Here is a 22,094-nt window from a genome sequence, read left to right on the forward strand (position 1 = left end):
TTACATATAGGTAAGATGACAGGAATGAGTGTTTCGATCATAAGCCTGCATAAAACAGTATAAAATCTCAAAGACAACATACACAATGACCTGAAGGATATGTGTGTTCATTCAAAGAAAGGTTTTCCTATGAATTAATTAGTAGAAAAGTCAATTTTTACTGTGCATTGTGCCTCTTCCTATGGAACATGCAGTGAGAGGGGGAGGTCTCTCAACATGCCATTAGGTCGTAAAATCCTATCTGGTCTAGCAAAGGTGTCAGGGTTGCCATGGTAACCAGGGTCCTGGGCCTCGTTCACAGACAACTTGGCACCCAGTATGTTTATTGGGTGAGGGGTCTGTGACTGTTTGTTAATCTAATGAATAATTGATTTGTTAAATCAAATGAAAAATGGTGTGTCTGATTGGTCCAGACGCTACAAATAGCATGATTTTTGGTTTCTATTTGGCGTGCTATTTATATGCAGAAATTGGGGTTTGGCGTGCATATGATACGCTGTTTTGGCACCTACCTCACACCCCTAACCATTGCATATCATATGCACGCCAATGTCAATTTCTATGTATCAATATTACGCCAAATAGAAATAGAAACTTGTGGTATTGATACGCACATTCATGAGATCGGCTTAGCAAATTCTTTCATTAAAGTCAGCTGCCTCCATAATAATCCTCTGATACATGCAAGTGAAAGTCGCTGCACGGCATAAATTATAAATTTATTAGGCAGCAGTAGCGGCTCCTGAATGTAAATTTAGGTGGGGCAGATTCTGGGTCATAGCGCTAGTTTATAATAAACTCAAGAAAGCATTGAGAAACACATGCACACACACACACCTTTGACAGCGATCTAATGTCCTAGCGTTATTCAGCCTGTGGGCTGCACGCTAATGTTGATTGACAGGCTCGAAGTACAAACACGTAGAATGCAATAGAGACAGAGTGCATTTAAGCCACGCCCACACTGGGGGGGGGGGCAATCCAACCATCTCCATTGGCTTTCTATTGCGGGAAGCTGCCTCCTTGTCATTTCTGACTCATAACAAAAAACAGAACAATGCCTAAAAGCTGCTGTGTGACAAGGTGTACAGCAAACAAGCTAAATAACCCAGAAGTTTTTATAAGCTACCGAACCGTAAAAGGCAACTTTTAAGGAGACGTGCAGATCCATATGCAAGCTTTTTATTAAAAGATGTGGTCACAAACACAGGCAGGGTCGAAACACCAGCGAACAGGTATGGCACGGGCAAAACACAAGAGCAGTCCAGTAAACGGGCGTGGGTCGATCGACGGTGAACAATATCCAACAAGGCAAGGCAAAGAGAGATAATCCAGGTACACAGCAATAATCCAGTCAGGGGCAAACAGAGTCCAAACGGCAAGACGAAGGGGGCAATCCGAAATACACAGGCAAGAATCAAAACACGGGAAAAACAGGCAAGGCAAGACTATGAATAAACTCGGAAAGATAGAGCAGGCTCCGTAAAATAGCTATCAACTAAACAGTGATAAACGCTAAACAATACTCGACAGTGAATGGTGGTGTGAGACTGATTTATATAGTGTGTGTAATAGCTTTCAGGTGAGCGTGTGATCTTCTTATCAATCCACCAGTTCACATTTACAGCTCTTCATGTAAAAACATGGGTCGATTTTCGCATTGTTCTGAACAAAAACAACCCTAATACAACAGGCTTATTGAGAATGCACATTCATTGTCTGCCAGCAGGAGGTGCTTTCGGAGCTGCAGACATATAACTGTTTCCCCGGTAATGGCAGAACACAAAGCAGCGCTCTGAGCGCAGCACCGGACTCTGAAACGTGCAACGTTTATGTTTATTTAATGAAATCACAGCCTTTTGAAGTTTAATCGTCACATTAAGCCATATCGCAATTCTGGGCTTTCCGTCCCGAAATTTAAGACCTCTTGAAATCATAATAAGAAATCATAAGACTTTCTTGTACAATTTAAGACTTTTTACGGCCTTAAATTTAAGACGTTTTAAGGACCCGCAGGAACCCTGAGTTATGAGTCGTTATTTTTGTGTATGTCACTCAGAAAAAAACCCCTTCAGGGAGGCAAAAATGACTTCAGGGCTTAAAAGGTTCATTTAGTTGTGGAAACAAACACATATCATCCTGAGATATTGAGGTTTCTGTAAGCACCTGTATAACCAAAATTTGTTGTGTTCTATGGTGCAAATACAGATAGAGGGAATCGCTCAAAATGTGGAATTTCTGAGTGATTTTAATTAGGAAAAGAAATAATAAAATGGTCAAGCCACCAATTAGACTGCTTGAGATGAACTGACTTGTATTTCTCAATTCACCTTAACTTTTTATTCCTAGTACACTGCAGTTCTTCAAGGGTTTAAGATGTGCACATGTGTTGGCAGTGAGCATGGATAAACCAGTGTGCTTCATTGACACGGGCTCGGATGGGAAGCTGCGTGTGCAGCAGTCGGCGCTGCAGATGCTGCAGCAGATCCAGCAGCCGGTGGTGGTGGTGGCCGTGGTGGGGCTCTACCGCACCGGGAAGTCCTACCTGATGAACCGCCTCGCTGGGAAACAATCAGGTCAGCGCTCATAGCTCACCGCAAACATCATGCAGTTCAAGTGAATGACATTACAGGCACTAAAGTCACTGTCGTCATCAGGGTTTGCGCTGGGCAGCACAATTGAGTCCAAGACGAAGGGCATCTGGATGTGGTGTGTGTCCCATCCCACTAAAGCAGGAACCACTCTAGTGCTGCTGGACACCGAGGGACTCGGAGACGTGGATAGGGTGACCTAACAAGAAAACACAACTAGCAGTTTCATGGGTTCAAGAATACTTTCAGTATAATGAGTGTAATGAGTAATGAGTGTTCCTCTGTGCACTGTTTCAAAGCTGAAAGACTAAGATATGGTGCTTCTATATCAGAGCACCTGAAATTGAAATTGCTGGAGTGCAAGTGTTTCATGAAGGCTACAAATGCACAAACAATTCAAACAAGTAAACGAATGAAGATGGAGAATGAACTCCTGAATAAAAGTCCCACAGGACACTTATTGGCCAAATAGGAAACTTATCGGGTGATGCTTGTAATTAAACAATGGCAAAAAAAACTTGGACCCCTGTCCATGATTGTCTTTCTCTCTCACAGGGAGACCCAAAGCATGACACCAACATCTTCAGTCTGGCTGTGTTACTCAGCAGCACTCTGGTCTACAACAGTCGAGGGACGATTGACAACAAGGCTGTAATGGACCTACAGTATCCTTCTGAACATTTATATAGAATGTTCAAACAAACTCTTTATTAAAAATCACCCGACTACATATATAGAAACAACAAGATGTTTCAGTATTCATCCAAACCCATCTTCAGTTGTTAAGACATAGGAAGCTAACTTGTAAGTGGATATCTTTCTTCTGCATGCCACAAATTACGCATTTTCAAGGCAACTTGATGCAGTGAAGAACACAAAATACAGTATATGCTGCTGTGCATCCAAACATATTGCAAAACTCAACTGTAAACACATTATTTAGCTTTCGTTGCCTAAAAAAGGAACTAAATTCTAAACTCCTACAGAATTAATTGCAAACTTAGATTGAACATTTCAATGATTTGAACTCTTTCATATTACACTTAAATACACTTTTTAAATATATAGAATATTTAGAACTTCATTACAATGCATTTATTATGCATTTACAGTATTATTGATTTTGGAATTAAGTCTTTTACAAGACATTTACCTCGTAATAAAACTTGTAGATGAAGAAATTAAAGCATTGAAATTACTGTTACCTTATTATTAAATAATTTCATTACTTCTATGATTTCAAAGAAACATGCTTTGCTTGGTCTTGTTTAAAATGAAATGTATGCTGCCCATTCGTGTTTCTTGTCACCCTGAAAACGCGTCACACATTTGCTCTGTGTGAATGATAGTGTCAACCCTAGAAATACATTCCATGGACATCCTCACAGCTGTTTTTTTATTATTCTAATAAACTTTTTCTGGATAATGAACCCCGTTTTTTTATTCCAGAACTGCTGTTTTGTTATCCTAAATTGGAATTCTACAAATAGACGTACAAATTCAGTGTTTAAAGTGATACTTAATTACATTATTTTTTTCTGTCACAGTTTAAGTCTACAACTGACCGCTTCCTCAGCTAGGTTTAGTGATACTAAAAAGTGTTTAGCACCAGTGTTGTGAATTTTAGTACCTCATGGAATGACACTTTTGTTTAGTTAGACTATGCATCATGAGTGGTTGTTGCTTTGTGCTCATGCCTGAACAAACTGTCAGATATGTCACTGAGCTATCAGACTGCATCAAGGTCAAATCATCAGATGAGGATGCCGATGATTCAAGCGAGTTTGTGAAGTTCTTCCCTAGTTTCATCTGGGCTGTGAGGGACTTCACACTGGAGCTAAAGATCGATGGCAAAGATGTAACAGAGGATGAATATCTAGAGTTTGCTCTGAAGCTGAAACATGGTAATTTAAAAATACTGCAGATAGTCCGTATAATCACTATCACAACTAGTTCTTGTGACTAGTTTTTAAGACTTGATAGCTTTTCAACATATCTTTTGTATTACTGTTTTAAACTTCATAATTTATTGAGTTAATATTTATGGTTTTACTGTGCTGAATTGTTTGGTATTCAAGTTTACTATTCCCTATATCTCAGCATTTTATGTCCAGTAGCTCAACCAGCTACACTCCTAGAACAGACATGCTCTTTTCTAGGATTGAGAGCAGCTAGAGAATGTGCTCATCTTTTCTAGGCACTACGAGAAGTGTGATAGAGTACAACTTTCCCAGGGAATGCATCCAGAAATTCTTCCCTTCCAGGAAGTGCTTCACTTTCCCCTTTCCAACCGCCCTAGAAAATATGTCTAGCCTGGAGAGCTTGAATTCTGCTGACATTTCCTCTGAGTTCTTGAAGGTCACAGATCATTTCTGCCAGTTTGTCTTTCATGACAGCTGTGTGAAGAGGCTGAAAGATGGACACACAGTCACTGGAAGAGGTGATTCGAAAGAAAATTATGTGCATAGAGAACACCATCTGCTTATCAATACCATTTTATCTCTGTGTTTAATTTCTTTCTTTCCTTGAAGTTCTGGGTCATCTGGCTAAAACATATGTGGACACCATCTCAAGTGGGGCTGTGCCATGTCTAGAGAATGCTGTAATAGCAATGGCAACGATTGAGAATGAGGCTGCAGTGAAGGAGGGCCTTCAGGTTTACCAAAGTGGAATGGAGAAGCTGAAGGACTCCTTCCCTCTGGAACTGAAGAATGTGTCCTCAGAACACCAACATCTTAGCAGCACGGCAACACAAGCCTTCATGAAGCGTTCCTTCAGGGACACAGATGGGAAGTACCTGAAATCTCTACAGGTAGGCAGTGTCAGTTCATTTAGGATGATGTTGAACCACTGGCTCAATAACACCAGCTGAAATATTTGTAGTTCGGAAAATATATTGTAAACCCAGTAATCAGTGCAGTTATTTTAGTGCCCTCTCCTTTAGTACAATGGTATGCAGAGATGTTACAGATAGCTGAAATGTCCACTGATTCATTATAAAATGGAGAAAGTCTCAGGTTATTCATGTCACCATGGTTACTTTAGAAGGGGAACGAGACACTGCGTCCCTTTAGAAGATCGCTATGGGGAATGGCTCTGGCATGACCGGTGTCTGAAGCACATATCTAAACACGACGATGAACCTGACTTTGGCCGGCAACAGCTTATGACGTCACTACTAGTGCGACCGTGAGTATAAAAGGGCACCCGCAGAGCACGTTGTCCAATTATTGTCTGAAGGATACGTGCACAGGAGTACCTGAAGCATGGCAAGGTGACGCAGTGTCTCATTCCCCTTCTCAGGGAACCATGGTTACATGCATATCCTGAGACATGCCCTTTCAAATAGGAACTCACACTGCATTCTCTAGAGGACACTGTAAGGTCCGCCCACTGGTCCAACGACGGTAGCCAGTGATCTGGTAGAAGGATTCTTGCGTGTTGATGTCTTTCCTTTTTATGCATCACAACAATGTTAAATTAAACACATTTTCTTATGTTTTACCTCTTTTATTCATCTGACTCCAAAAATTAAAAAGGGTTAGAAGAGTTGTTTGTTATTTATTAAATTTAGGTGAATGTTTGATCATTCTGTTTAACTCTTTACTTTGTATTTTACTTGTTCATTAGGAATCTACATGTATGTCGCTTAGGGTACCTCACGGCGGCCGCTATGCGTGGGCCCCACGATCACAAAACTCGTCAGTTTGATCGTTATTCAGTGGTTTGTGGCTAATACTATTTAATATGCTTTAAATAGTAGGTCTGATTAGCCCCCTACAGTTACCCATGTAATGCCCAAACATTAATCAGGGGTTCTGCTAGACCCTCTGTCTCGCCCCCGATAGTTAATATAACTACGTACAACTTAATTAACACTCCAACATTAATCAGCGTTTCTGCTAAACCCTCAGTCTAGCCCCCGATAGTTAACTACGTACAACTTAGTTACGTTAACCATGTATATGATTTCGGCTTTAATTAAGTACAACTTAAACTAAGGTCAAGCGGTTAGTCAGAACCCTGGAGTTTCAGCTTTGCTGAAACATAAGCCTTCACTTAATCTACTTGAGAAAATAACTTCAGAGTAATCAGAATTAATTCAAACATAAGAATTTATTAATCAGGTAATCAACATAATAATTCAAAGTCCAATCAAACAATAGAAAACAATTAATCAATCATACAAAACAATCAGTAATACCGAAATGAGAGAATGTATAAATGTTACCTGATAATGAGGACTACGCACAACAGATGTGCGGGAGATCTGCCTTCAGATTCCCTGAGCTCTTTGTCACTCTCTTTTAAATATCCAGAAGAACCCCGTAGATACCAAATGGTATTGTCTGTTTATTGCAGCGTTTTAGCATATCTCTTTAGGGGGTTTCAAGTGAATTATCTTGATTTCTGTGGGAGGCTGTACCTCATTTACATACAAGAAGGTAATTTGTGTGAAAGACCTGGGAGTAGTCTGCTTTCTATATTTATGGCTGCCTGTTCTATTGTTAAGAGAATGAGACCCCTTTACCAGACGCACAGAGACCTTTCAAACGACATCAAACATGAATTGTTGCATTGTAATAAACTCTGATTAAGAAAGGTGGTTTTGGTGATCTCTGCAGTGTCCTGTGTTCAGATGGAAATGAGGGGAGAGAGGGGAAGAGTGAAGGTGTGGAGCTTTTGTTTCTCTCAGTTGGGTGTGTTGCTTTAGGCTTGCGAGACAGAGTTCAGGTGTTGATTCCTTGTTTTTTCAGACTGTGACCTCCTTCTGATCCAGCCAAATGGCATCAATAATCTTACAACACTATGGGGACCAAATGCCCACGCCACCATGCTGAAGGGATGAGTGCTTCATTGGCTGACAATAAAGCACAAAGACCCTAAAGCAATGGCCTATAACTCAATTCCTGGACGGTCACAGCTCTGTAGAGTTTAGCTCCAACCAGCTCCAACTCACACCTGCTTGGAAGTTTCTAGTAATACTGAAGAGCATGATTAGCTGGATTAGGGTTGGAGCAAAACTGTGCAGAACTGTGGCCCCCCAGGAACTGAGTTCGAGACCACTGTCCTAAAGAGTCCCCATCCCTAAGGTACACACCAGTAGTTGTCGTGACTTCATTCCCTACAGCCAAAGTCTGAGCAACATACCCTATTAAAGAAAGTCTTGGCTGGGATCCTTTTTTACGCTTCTCTACAGGGCAGAGTCAGAAAAGAAGCTCAGCCCACATGACGACTTTCTAAAATGAGAGGAGGCCGCTTCCAAGAAGGCTCTGAGAGCCTAATAACTTGGAACCACTCTCCATGCGGAGCTCAGAGAGCGGAGGCCTCAGCAGGATGACTCTATAGTGAGAGGAGGTCTAATAACGCTCCAAATAAGAAGTAATAATGAGGCTCACACAAAGAGCCTGCAACTTAGCACCACTTGCCTTGCCAAGCTATAAGAACAGCCTCATCATAATGAACTGAGAGGAGGACTAACTACATCCTACACTCAGAATGCCTACCAAGGAGGCCCACAGAGAGCCTAACAGCTGAAACTGCTATCCAGTCAGAGCTCTGGGGAGAAGAGGCCTCAGCAGGATGACTCAGCCCTGTAAAGGTAGTAGCCAAAGAGCCTCACAGAGAGCCTAGAAACTTAGCATATTTCTTAACCGAGCGGAGGCCTCAGCATGATGATTCTCCAAATGAGAGGAAGCATGTGGTATATAGGTCTAAAAGCCCATGGTGTGTGCCTTCGCCACCTTAAACGTCTCGACCACCACCTCAATGGATGTGCCAAAAAGTTCTGAAGGCGAAACCGGCACATTGAGGAGTTTTGCTCCCTAACCCCAATGTTGGCCAGGTTTACCTAGAGGATCCTCTCCGTGGCCACCATAGCCACCATCGCTTGGGCAAATTACGGCAGCTGTTTACTTCTTGGCATGGAGAGACAAATCTGTAGTGCAGTGAGCCAAATCTGGGCTGTGATCACTTAGATAGATCTTGGGTCTCAACAGCCTCATTCTGCTCATCTTGGCTCAAAGCCAAGAGTCCACTCGCTGCCAGATCAGATGATGTGAGAGATCTGTCACTGGCATCCAGCAGCTCACCCTTGTCCACCAAAGAAGAATGAGAGAAATGGATACCATTCTCAAATTCCTTGCCAAGGTCCACCTGCAAGCCCTGCGATTTCAGTCTCCTACTTACCTCAATCAAACGGTCACCTAAAGATAAGAATAGGATGATGCTTTTATACTGAAGGGTCACACCGGTAGTGACGTAATAGGCTATCACTGGCCAATGTCAAGTTCAGTGTTGCGTTTAGACTTGTGCCGGGGGCCATAATGTTCTCCAGGCCATAGTGTCCTCCCATTCGAAAGGGAACTGCTACTAACATGCTATGTGTTGTTTTTAGGAAAATATTATTAAACTCTTTGATGAATACCTGTGCCAAAATGAACAAGCTTCAAAGAAACGATGTGAGGAAATCCTGTCATCCCTCTCTGCACCAATGATGAAAAAACTCAAGCAGGGCTTCTATACCAAACCTGGTGGCTATGATCTCTTCTGCAAAGATCTGGAGGACATTGAGAAGAAATATAACAGCCAGGCCAATAAAGAAGTCAAGGTTATGCCCATATTAGACAACATCACAAGACATGACCACTTTCATCATCATCATCATCATCATCGTCTTTGCCATAATTATCAATTTTTTCTGTACGTGTGTTTGTCAATAGGCTGAAGAGGTCCTAGAGGAGTTCCTGAAGCAGAAGTCTGTGGATTCTGAAGCCATTCTGCAGGCTGACAAGAAACTGTCTGAGAAGGAGAAAAAGATTAAGAGTGAGAATTTTAAGTCATAAAATCCCAATTTCCCTGTTTGTAAATTCTTACTAGGTTCCTTGTGAAAAATGGTACTCAATGGTTTAGGTACTTGTGAGAGTGTTTCTGCACAATGAAGGACTTAAAATTTAAAGAAGTTTAAAACACAGCTACAGATAATCTTATTCAGATAACATCTGCAGTCCAGGGTTTAGGTTCCAGAGGGGCTACCTATACCATTATCATTAAGAATAAAGATCAGTGAGATCAAGACCAATACTAGGAACTCTTCAGTCTCTGTTTTATTGGTTCTAAATCAGTTCTAACTTATAAGGCCAGAAATACAGTATCAGATGTTGCATTCAGAATATTTTTATTGTTATTGAAAGAGTGCACTTTAGATGAAATTATCTCTTCTAGTAAAACATCCCAGTTGAAAACGGAAGAAAGTGTTCTTCTTAACTCTTTTCCGACCATTGAATTCAATCATTAATGGCACAATATATAATGAAATGACATTAAACTTTCTACTATTTTCATTTGCACTATTAAAATATTTCCATACACCAAACTTCAAAGTCATTGACGCCACTATGTTCATTCTTGAAGTGAACACCTGTCTCTACAGTGATTTGATTTACACACTTGGGTTGCTGTCTTGAACTCTGCGTGGAGCTTCTTGCCCAGTGTTTTACAGTCAAATAAAGCCCTTAAATATATCATGGTTTGAGTCTCTTCTCGGTCTCTGAAGCGTCTGTTTTCTTTCAGAGGAGAAAGAGAAAGCAGCCATCCTGGAGCAGGAAATTAAAGCTAGAGATGAGAAGCAGCGACAACTAGAAGAGAAGATGGAAGCAGAGAAACAGAGTAATGAAGAGAGGATGAGACAGATGAAGGAGAAGATGGATGAGGAGATGAGGCTTCAGAGAGAGGAGGCTGAGCGTGTCATGGACCGTAAACTGAGGGAGCAGGCTGATCTGCTGGAGAGGAGCTTTAAGGAGAAGGCAGACAGGATGAGCCAGGAGATTGAAGAGTTCAAGAGACAGAATGCTGAGAGTAACAGAGCTGGAGAGTTTGCAGCGATTTTAGAAAACTCCAAGAGGAGACATGAAGAAGAAATGGCTATGATGATGCAGCAGCGCAGAGAACAGATGATGGGAATGCAGCAGAGGGCTATACAGCAAATTATTTTGCGCCCTTCAGACGAATGTTGCATCTCGTGAAATGCCTTGACTTCGTGATCATCATTGTAACAGGAAATTATCAATTTTACTTCACAAACTTGTATGCCTATTCTGGCTCTGATCCATCATAATTACATCAAATAAATTCTTCATGTGTTATTATTCATGCATTACACGGCTCTCTGGAATACTTGATTCTTCTTGTTCAGTCGCACCTCCAGTGGTTTGTGATCCTCTGATAACAACCGGTAAAACTGTGATAATGCACCTCTTAACCCGGGTATCTGAAGCAAGCGTTATTTTCATGTTTCTCACATCACACTCTCAGAATCACTCTCTTAGTGAATTCAAACACAAACGTGCCATCTTGCATCTCGGTTATCGACTGTATTGAAACGGTTCATTATTCTGTGAACATGTTTGCTTATCTTGGCTATGCTTGCTAGGGACTGTTTTACTTTGTGGAAGCTATGAGTGTATTAAAAGTGAGCTAATAAAATATTTCAACTCAAATTAAGGATAATCAGCCTGCCACTTTCGCACAAACAAACCAATTTCTAATTGATGTAGTCGTAAGACCTGTTGCCCTAAACCCAAGTATGAAAGATCTGAACGAAGGCAACGCCAAGGACAACACAACCAGCCTCAGTTCTCATTAGGGATGGGCGGATCGATCCTTAAGTATCGATACTTTCGATACTGATGTTGTATCGAAAGGATCGATACTCACATAAAAATATCGATACTAAAGTGCATTTTTTAACCATTGATTAAATTTATTTATTAAGAAATTCGGTGCATTAAATAATCTTCTAAATGGAAAAATAGACTATATTAGCGAATAATTGTGTTGGATTGAACCATTTCTCCTGCTCATCGGAACACATGCAAATGCTGAAAGACGGAACCAATCAATCACAGACAGCGTTCGCTGCTGACGCATGGCTCACAGTGCTTGTTCAAACAGGGCTGCGTTTCCCAAAAGCATCAGAAGCGTAAGTAGATCTTAAGAAACCATTGCCACATTATTACATTACATAACATTGTTACTATATATAAAATTAATTCTGAAAAATGCATCACGGTTATGAAGCAGCAATAATAATAAATATTTCTTGAGCAGCAAATGATATTATACTGATTTCTGAAGATCATGTGACACTGAAGACTGGAGTAATGATGCTGAAAATACAGCTGCGCATCACAGAAATACATTACAGTTTAAAATATATTAAAATAGAAAATAGTTATTTTAATGGTTATATTTCACAATATTGCTATTTTACTATATTATTGTTCATATAAGTGCAGCCTTGGTGAGCATGAGACTTAAAAAAAATATTACAAAATCTTACTGACCCCAAACTTTTGTGTACATGTAATATTTATTTTAAATTGGCTAGTTTGTGCAAGTAAATTTATTCAAACTGCTTGCTAAAAGTTCAAATGGATTGTGTTCTGTTCTGTAATTGCTGTTAATAAATCTGACAGACAAAAAAATATGCTAAAGTTTCACCTTTAGGGGTACAACAGCCTGGCAGCCTTTTACAAAAATTAACCATGGTTTTATTAAAATAAAATAAAATAAGAGGTATCGCCCATCCCTAGTTCTCATCACCGCATCCAGTGTCATTCTTGAACCTTCCACGAGGCCCACGACGGGTTCCCATCACACACAGGTTCAGGTTGGGTAGCTGACAAATATGCAGTAAAAATGCTTTTTTGTTTGTTTTTTTGTCAAAACACCATTTCTAAAGAAAACTACATATATTTATGTAGTGCCAAGTCTGATTTTGAGAAAAACTATAAGGGGTCACTAAATTTTTATTATTATTTTTTAGATATTTACTGAAATGCACCGTAAATGTGTCCTAATGGTGTGACATAGCAAAAATTAAGAAGAAGATGAAAAAAACACTTAATAATATACAAATAGCATGAGAGATATTTGTCTTCATTGTTAGAGACTTATAGTTTCATGTAGTGTTATTTATTTAAAATGAAATAATGAATTACATAATTTTTGTCCCCATGACTTGTGGGACATTTTCAAGACAAACATTGCTGTCATCCTCTCAAAATTGCTGACAATTATGCCAGTATAAGATGAGTGATTATCTCCCCTACTGCAATACTCAACTGTTCTTTAGGATATTTTCAGATAAAAAATGCTGGTTCTTTTATACGTCACACTAAAGGACAGAAATGGTAGTTATTGCTTTAAAGAGAAGTATTACATTACAGTATTGTTGTAACTTTAAACTTTTTCTTCTCTGACATATTCATTTTTGATACAAATGATATCAACATGTTTTTTTAAACAAAACAAAAACAAAAAAAATCACCAGCAAGTTGATATTGAAGGCAGTGGTGTAATAACGAAGTAATAATACTTCGTTACAGTACTTAAGTATTTTTTGGGAGTATCTGTACTTTACTTGAGTTTTTATATTTCTGCCAACTTTTACTTTTACTCCACTACATTTCCTAATTAAAATGTATACTTTTACTCCGATACATTTCCCCGAAGCATATTCGTTACTTGCTACAAAACAGTCAGAAGAACACGGACTGCAGGGAAGCAGGTTTGACAAATCAGTGGTCTGACGTTTGCAAGTTAGACTCCTAAAAACACCTTTGCTCGTGCAAACAAGTGCGCACACACAACCGCGGATGATTTCATTTTGCTCTCAAGTCGAGTCTGGGGCGTGCGATATACAGTATAACTTCTGCGATAATATGGTAAGTGTTGTTGTAACGATGTGCGATCTGACATTATCAAGTAGGCTATATCACCAAATCACACAGAGTGCATGCACGTGATTTATTAGTCTATTAAAACTCAAAATTCCAGGCATTGTAAATTGTAGACGGCAAAAATGCTTCTGTATGCTTTTTATATTTATATAATTTAATATAGTAAACTTGATCTATACCACACAAAGAGTACTGCTTTTCTGCAGATATCAGCATGAACATATTTAATTATAATTTTATACAAGTTCAGTAAAGCAATAAGTGACTTACATTTTAGACATAATATTGCTTATTTCTGCTTAATTTTGCACTGTTTTGCGTCTCTGAGCAATGGACGGTGTTTACTTGTTGAATGAATCAGCTTTTTGAATGAATCTGTTGAATAAATGATTCAGTGATTCACTCATTAACACTGTCAAATGCTTTGTTTCTGAATGAATCAGCCATTTGAATGAATCTGTTGACGCTCAATGACTCACTCATTAACAGTCACTCGCTGTCCCCTACTGGCGGTTTTAATTTCACATTTCGACTTTTTTTTTCATGTTTTAAATCTTTGTCCTGTGATGTGACAGATAGTGTAATACCTGTAATGTCACACCAAAGGATGTTTCAGCCTGTTGTGTCAGTTAATATCATTAGCAGTTATCAATACACACATGCATACATTTCCATGATCATGTAGTTTAACATACAGTTTTTAAATAAAAAAAATACATAATTTAAACTTATAGATCCAAATAACCCCATGTGGGGGGAAAGGAAAATTATCCTGAATTTATCGAAATCCTTTTCTCTTTCCGCAGCCCAGTTTTCCCTTCTTTCCAAAGGCCTTCATTGTATTCCTTCCATAGGGTTGACCAGATTTATAAAAAAAAATTAAAAAAATTTGATTATGGATCTCCAAAAGTATCCCCGTAGAATCAAACTTGAAACCATTTTTGAGGAAAAAACTCAAAAATAAGAAGATTACATTTACTCACGGCTCTACTTCGTCCCCTGCCTTAAACAGGCTTCCAAAACAAGCTCAACAAACCAGTGTGGCCGATCAGTATGCCCTCAAACTTTTGAATTTAATGGACAGAGGGCAGTATGTTTGGGAGGGTGAAATGTTCTCTGTGCTCTCAATGTCAGATGCAGAAATGTTAATCCATGCGTTCATGACCTCAAGGTTAGATTATTGTAATGCTTTATCGGGTGGTTGTTCTGCACACTTAATAAACAAACACCAGTTTATCCAAAATGCAGCAGCAGAGTTCTTACTAGAACCAGCTAGTACGACCATATTAGCCCGGTTCTGTCAACACTGCACTGGCTCCATATTAAACGTCCTATAGATTTTAAAATCTTGCGTATTACTTATAAAGCCCTGAATGGTTAGCACCTCTGTATTTGAACAAGCTCTTGTTACATTATAGTCCTCCACGTCCGCTGCGTTCTCAAAACTCTGGCCATTTGATAATACCTAGAATATCAGAATCATCTGCGGGCGGCAGATCCTTCTCCTATTTAGCTCCCAAACTCTGGAATAACCTACCTAACATTGTTCGGGAGGCAGACACACTCTGTCAGTTTAAATCTAGATTAAAGACCCATCTCTTTAACCTGGTTTACACATAACACACTAATACGCTTCTAATATTCAAATCCGTTTAAGGATTGTTAGGCCCCGTCCACACGGAGACGTGTTTAGCTGTATACGCATTAATTTTGTATCGTATAGGTGTTTCGTCCAGACGGATCCGGCATTTTGGGAGAGTGAAACTGATATTTTTTGAAACTGGGTCCCAGAGTGGATAAATCTGAAAACGCCACCCTTGTGTTTTCGTGTGGACAGCGAATCCGTACATTTTCTGAAACGATGACGTCATCAGCCCACGTCTTGCCTCTAGACACCGCTACGTCACGTAACAGCAACAAAAACATGAACAAACACTGAACGATTGTCTTTTTATTAACTAACATTAACACAGATTAATAAATATATTGTTCCATGGTCCAAGTCTTCGTCTCCGTCTTAGTGTATCTCTGTGGGAGAATTACAGCGCCACATACTGGTCTGGCATGTACACTACATTTGTTTTGTGTCCGTTTCCTGTGGATGCAGATATATCTTGAGACGAGAAGAAAAAAAAGATTGGATAGGGAAAGCTCTGGCTTCGTGTGGACGCAGCCTTAGGCTGCATTAATTAGGACAACCGGAACTGGGAATACGTCCCATAACACCCGATGTACTTGCTACATCGCTAGAAGAATGGCATCTACGCTAATATTAGTCTGTTTCTCTCTTATTCCGAGGTCACCGTAGCCACCAGATCCAGTCTGTATCCAGATCAGATGGTGGATGTCAGCGGAGACCAGGACAACTAGACGAGATCCAGATACACATCCCCAGTAAAGACCTTGTCTCCTAGACGGCCACCGGGACAAGACCACAGGAACCAGATGAGTCCTCTGCACAATCTGACTTTGCTGCAGCCTGGAATTGAACTTCTGGTTTCGTCTGGTCAGAGGAGAACTGGCCCCCGACTGAGCCTGGTTTCTCCCAAGGTTTTTTCTCCATTCTGTCACCGATGGAGTTTTGGTTCCTTGCCGCTGTCGCCTCTGGCTTGCTTAGTTGGGGACACTTCATTTCCAGCGTTATCGTTGACATGATTGCAAAGATATTATTTAAACTGAACTGAGCTGGATGATGACATCACTGAATTCAATGATGAACTGTCTTTAACTGAAAATTGATTTAACGATGATTGAAGTTGAGCAAACGCTAGATAAAATGACGTCTCTAGGAATCATTAATAGTGAACAAAAGGAATACTCCCCCAGGCCCCGTCATTTCTATTTACTCCCTAAAACACACAAGAACCCTGAGACCCGGGTTCTTCATTCGTCGCTAACTCAGTTAGCTGGATTTGATTGTTGATGATTTGGCTTGATCTTGGATTATTTGGTTCTTTAAAGCTCATCCCGGAGTTGCTGTCATAGCAACAGCTCCGTAAACTTAAACCTGCTCGGGAGCAGCTTATTTCATGTAAACAGGATTAGATTGCATCTTTTTAAGTGGAACTGATACTTAAAATCTCTCGCAGCCACTGTTACTCTAATACAAGAGTGTACCCTACTAATCCAGGGACAATCATTTAAAATAATAATCATTTAAAAATTTGAAAATTATATTATAATGTTGTGTTATCTATAATACTATAGACACAGCCAGTATTACTCATTGAAAGATGTATTCATGATATAATAATTGATCAAATAAATGTCTCCTACACAACAGATGGAGAAAACATTAAAATCAGAACCATCCTCCTGATGTTCTCTTGTCAAAAACAACTTTGTTTACATCCTTACTGAAGACATTGACTGCATTTATATTGTGTTAAGCACAAAACCACATCTTCCAGATTACAATGTCTGGTAGAATATCACTAGTGCCTCACAAAAATGTATGGCTGTACAGTATGTGTCAGAAATGAAATAAGTTTATTCCATGTTAACCCCTCATTAATTACAATGTTGTGTTCAGGCATGTAGTTATACAGGTTATCTGTGAATTTCTGTATGTAATGATTTACTAGAGGACCATGAGGACAATAACAAGTAAATATAATGGGGTTTTTTTGCCAAATATGTAGCAAATTGAATACAGTAGTATTAATGTTGAACCATTACAACAGAATCACTCATGAAACAGAAAAACTCATGGGCTGCAGCCGAAAACTGAAAAATGCTGCCTTTAGAGGACGCATTCCAAGGTAGGAAGGCATCAAGGCACGTCCGAATTCAATGTTAGCTTCAGCTCCTGTCTCCTGAGATGCCTTCATCTGGCTGATGTTTGAAGGCAGCATAGATGCATCCTTCGCTGCCTTTGATATCCCACAATCCTGTGCGTTCCATTCCGTGACGGTTGAGCTAAAATTTCTGTATGTAATGATTTACTAGAGGACCATGAGGACAATAACAAGTAAATATAATGGGGTTTTTTTACCAAATATGTAGCAAATTTAATACAGTAGTATTAATGTTGAACCATAACAACAGAATCACTCATGAAACAGAAAAACTCATGGGCTGCAGCCGAAAACTGAAAAATGCTGCCTTTGGAGGACGCATTCCAAGGTAGGAAGGCATCAAGGCACGTCCGAATTCAATGTTAGCTTCAGCTCCTGTCTCCTGAGATGCCTTCATCTGGCTGATGTTTGAAGGCAACATAGATGCATCCTTCGCTGCCTTTGATATCCCACAATCCTGTGCGTTCCATTCCGTGACGGTTGAGCTAAAACATAAAGATGGCGTCTGAAAGTTGCGGTTGGTGGTCAGTTTGTGTGTAAATGTATGTTTTTGATCAATGTTTTCCACTTTTGATGTAATTTCTAGCGAGAAATTACTATTGCAGTAATTCAATATTCACTTCGTTATCACCAAAGCTCTCTATATTTTGCTGTAGATCATTAAACCATTACGCTGCCTCAGAAGCCTGTCCGAAATCAGTTTCGTGAGTTGCCTTCGTGCGCAAACGCTGCCTGCAGGTCATTGCCTGATAGGGCAGTTATGTGATCCTATGAACTCGGGAACGCGCCGCTCACGTGGACAGTCACATGATTGTTTGCTGTAAATAAGATTAATTTGAATTACAAATTTATTCTTATTATTATGTAAAATGTATTCTTATTATTCCAAACATACGTTATAATATATAGCCTATAAGTGATATAGTATATAACTGTATATAATACACATTTTAAAAGTGTACTGCATACCAGCTGCTGCCATAATAAAGACCCTTTTCGAATGTTTACGTGCTTTTCTTTTCCTTCCGCTCACATTCGCTGTGGTGGAGCAGTTATAAAATATTGTTCTTGTAAATACGTTCCAGCATTTCATAAATAAATATGCATGCAAATTACACTGAAGTGCAACAGTTAGGCTACCTCACAGTATTCGGGAGTGCTCAAAAAGGGTTTAAGCAATTCATTTTGAATCAATTTCTTCTCGTAAACTCAGAGATGTGGATTCGCACGGCAATTAAAATACCACACGACATTGGTGTTTGACAAAAAACAGTAGGTAATTCAGCCGGGGATATTTACGCGTGTGGTGAGAGAAAAACTCCGACATCCTGGATTCGGACGGCATTAAAATCACCAACTAGCCCCTGTAAATGGTGAAAATCCCTTACGTCCCCCTGAGAAACAATTACCGTCCGAATAGGGCTTAACACTGACATCATTTACCCCCGATTTCACAGACAAGGCTTAAGCTAGTCCCAGACTAAAATGCATGTTTGAGCGGTCTCAACTGTAAATATCTTGCTCTGACATATCTTAAAATATATCAGTGCCGTTGTTCTGTGTCAAGATGCACACCTGTAATGTGAAAATGTGATTGTTTATCTGCTTACCCTCAGTGCATCCAAGATGTAGGTGACTTTGTTTCTTCAGTAGAACACAAATGATGATTTGTAACTTTAACCGTTGCAGTCTATCAGTCGTATAATGCATGGCAATTATAACGAAATCTACGAGAGTAAAAAAAACATGCACAAACAAATCCAAATTAAACCCTGCGTCTCGTGACGACACATTGATGTCCTAAGACACGAAACGATTGGATTGTGCCAGAAACCCAACAGTATTTATATCATATTTTACCTCTAATACAGCACTATGTGCAACTGTCTTTGAGCGCGCGCACGGCATCCGGTGCGTGAGGTGTGTAAATTGCTATTTTTGCTTATAACTTTGACCAGTTTGTCAGAACATGTCGAATCCATGGATACAGATCAGATGAACCTCCTGTCCGCCATATTGAAATATGCATAAATTGCAATATCTTTTTTATTTTTTTTACATTTAAACACATAATTTGGTGGGGATCTTCGACATCATGTCCCAAAGACACCGGAGAAGTTTTAACAGAGTGCAACCTAATGTTCCAGAGATATGTTTTTTTATTCCAAAAATGCTTATAACTTTTCAAAATGTGGTCTGAAATGTATTTATTGTCATTCAAATCCTTGGTTTACGCCAATTCCAACAATATCTCACGTTTCATTTTCCATCATTTTGTTCATCCGCCATTATGAAGGAAATAAAACACTTTTTTCATTAATCTTGTACAATTTTGTCCGAAATAGGCTCAGACGATGTTTGGTCTGATTGGCACAGAAATGAACAATCAAATTTTTGATATTCGCTACAGTTTACGATAGATGCTTTTATGAAGACGACAGCGTCCTTGTTTGTTTTCCTATGCTACAGTATGTTAGCTTAGCGTGTTATTCTGTTAGCATGCTAATCGGAGACCATTCTTTTTAATGTGACCCTTTTGGTTACCAGGGTTGTAATCAAAGGGTTGTCAGGGGATCACAAACCACTGGATGGTGCGACTGAACAAGAAGAATCAAGTATTCCAGAGAGCCGTGTAACGCATGAAGAATTTATTTTATAATCAATTAGCAATACTCAAATAAACATGCAATGATGGATGAGAGCCATAGGCCAGACTAGACAAGCTTTTGAAGTGAAATGATCATTTCCTGTTCAATGAGGATCACTGAGTCGAGGCATTTCACATGATGCTACAGCCACCTGAGTCTTCATTCGGCTTCGGCTGCTGCATTGCCGTCATGTATTCTCTGTGCTGCTGCTGCATCGTAGCCATAAACTCCTCATGTCTCCTCTCGGAGCTTCCTAAAATCGCTGCAAACTCTCTAGCTCTGTTACTTTCGGCTTCAGTGTTCCTTTTCTTGAACTCTTCAATATCTTGGCCCATCCTGTCTGCCTTCTCTTTAAAGCCCTTCTCCAGCAGATCAGCCTGCTCCCTCAGTTTACTGTCCATGGCACGCACAGCCTCCTCTCTCTGAAGCCTCATCTCCACATCCATCTTCTCCTTCATCTGTCTCATCCTCTCTTCATTACTCTGTTTCTCTGCTTCCATCTTCTCTTCTAGCTGTCGCTGCTTCTCATCTCTAGCTTTAATTTCCTGCTCCAGGAGGGCTGCTTTCTCTTTCTCCTCTGAAAGAAAACAGACGCTTCAGAGACAGAAGAGACTCAAACCATGATATATTTAAGGGCTCTTTTTCACTGTAAAACTTTTCACACATTGGACAAGAAGCTCCACGTAGAGTTTCAGAGAATCTCTGAAAAAAAATCAAAATGGGAAAATGACATTGTGACATTCAAACATTATTTTATATTTTCCATTTACTGTTTGGTAATTGTTTGTTTTTAGTTTAGTTTGTTAGTTTGCGGTTCATAATTCACCGTTACTGTTCTCAGAATTCTGCAAAAGAACTAAAAACTGCCTTCCATTGAAAAAATGATGATGTAAAAAGTTAAGTTAAATTGATCACTATCCATTCTTGTTTTTATTTTGCTTTTAATACATTTTGAATCAAATTATGGCTAACAAAATATTTCCTGTGCATTCTCATTGTAACACAATACTCAGGTTTTACTGTAATCTCAATGCACAACTAGCACTTTTAAGTTTTTTCAAATAAATATTTAAAACAAGAACTTCAAATTTTAACAAAGTAATATTTGATTATGGCTAAATATATATTCAGATCCAAAACCTAAGCAATTACGCCTGAAAACACTGCTCAGTAACTAAGGAATGCACAGCACTGAATCTGTATGGCTATAAAGGCATATGTATTACACCATGGTCTTACAGATTCATTTCTTTACTTTTTTTCCCCACAAGGTGGAACAAATCTGCCTCAATTCAATGGATTTTAAATAATTTTGCTCTATTTTAACTTGAATACTGCATTAATTGAATAATTATATACAATATTTGTTTTTACATTTTATACAGAAAATACTTCATAATTTAGATATGAACATTACTTAGTAACATGAAATACACTCAAAATGCAATATATATATACACACACACACACACATATATATATATATATATATATAACATTGAATTGAAATATACTACATTCATTTCACAAAAATAAAATTATTACATGATTATGGCCTCTGGTCAGTTTAGGCCACAAACAACACAAGTGTGACTCCCAAATGAACAATACCAGAGGGGTAACTGGGATATTTGACTAGAAGAGTTTATTTTCATCTAAAGTGCACTCTTTCAATAACAACAAAAACATTCTGAATGCAACATCTGATAATGTATTTCTGGCCTTATAATTTAGAACTGATTTAGAACCAATAAAACAGAGACTGAAGAGTTCCTAGTAGTGCTGTGTTCAAAATATCGATACGGCGATGTATCGTCACAGAGATTTGACGATACGAGTATAGCTGGCCCTGTATCGATATTGTGGCACGTGTGGAGCGGTGGACCGCGCTTAATTTGTTTAAAATTTTACAACGTTTAAAACGGAGTAGAAAAGTGCAAGGTTTTATCTGGCTGCAGAGGAACACAACGGGGTTGCCTGATATAAAGAGACGTAATCCCCGAAACAGAGCTTCACACTTACGCAATACAAAAATATCTGCTAAGTGTGCTACTTATCTTTGTCAACCTGGCAACCCTGTGCACGTGCTCTCTCTCTCCACTGTGGATAAACGCGCTTGCTTTCTGAAAACAGCGGTTAGCTTGCAGTTTAGCGATCTCCACTTCAAGTCTATTCTCAGAAAAGTGTAATTCATCAACTGTTCATTCATTAGAGAGAGAGACAGACAGAGAGAGAGAGAGGCTGTGCATGTATGAATTACCACCGTTTTGCTGCATTTCTCTATTAACAGTAAAGCTGTGGCTTTAATTCCTTTAG

General features: G+C 39.3%; 2 protein-coding genes across 5 annotated transcripts in view; one reads left to right on the plus strand and one right to left on the minus strand.

Moving 5' to 3' along the window:
* The window catches only part of LOC107572218 (guanylate-binding protein 1-like), a 14,858-nt gene extending 4,119 nt beyond the window's left edge, over nucleotides 1–10,739 (plus strand). The window contains exons 2-10 of one of the 2 annotated variants that reach the window (XM_016258644.1): nucleotides 2,350–2,576; nucleotides 2,658–2,785; nucleotides 3,147–3,256; nucleotides 4,305–4,495; nucleotides 4,789–5,031; nucleotides 5,123–5,403; nucleotides 8,989–9,201; nucleotides 9,314–9,416; nucleotides 10,164–10,739. In XM_016258644.1, the coding sequence (XP_016114130.1) occupies nucleotides 2,402–2,576; nucleotides 2,658–2,785; nucleotides 3,147–3,256; nucleotides 4,305–4,495; nucleotides 4,789–5,031; nucleotides 5,123–5,403; nucleotides 8,989–9,201; nucleotides 9,314–9,416; nucleotides 10,164–10,615 (1,896 nt within the window). In that variant the 5' untranslated portion in view covers nucleotides 2,350–2,401 and the 3' untranslated portion in view covers nucleotides 10,616–10,739. The remainder of the gene's footprint in view (nucleotides 1–2,349; nucleotides 2,577–2,657; nucleotides 2,786–3,146; nucleotides 3,257–4,304; nucleotides 4,496–4,788; nucleotides 5,032–5,122; nucleotides 5,404–8,988; nucleotides 9,202–9,313; nucleotides 9,417–10,163) is intronic. The other variant, XM_016258646.1, reaches the window with a different exon arrangement.
* Nucleotides 10,740–19,763: 9,024 nt separating this feature from the next.
* The window catches only part of LOC107572219 (guanylate-binding protein 1-like), a 73,787-nt gene continuing 71,456 nt past the window's right edge, over nucleotides 19,764–22,094 (minus strand). For all 3 annotated transcript variants that reach the window (XM_016258648.1, XM_016258649.1, XM_016258647.1), the window contains one exon: nucleotides 19,764–20,355. In XM_016258648.1, the coding sequence (XP_016114134.1) occupies nucleotides 19,910–20,355 (446 nt within the window). In that variant the 3' untranslated portion in view covers nucleotides 19,764–19,909. The remainder of the gene's footprint in view (nucleotides 20,356–22,094) is intronic.

The sequence above is a fragment of the Sinocyclocheilus grahami genome, unplaced genomic scaffold (assembly GCF_001515645.1).
Source record: "Sinocyclocheilus grahami isolate Dianchi unplaced genomic scaffold, SAMN03320097.WGS_v1.1 scaffold1718.1, whole genome shotgun sequence".
NCBI lineage: Eukaryota > Metazoa > Chordata > Actinopteri > Cypriniformes > Cyprinidae > Sinocyclocheilus > Sinocyclocheilus grahami.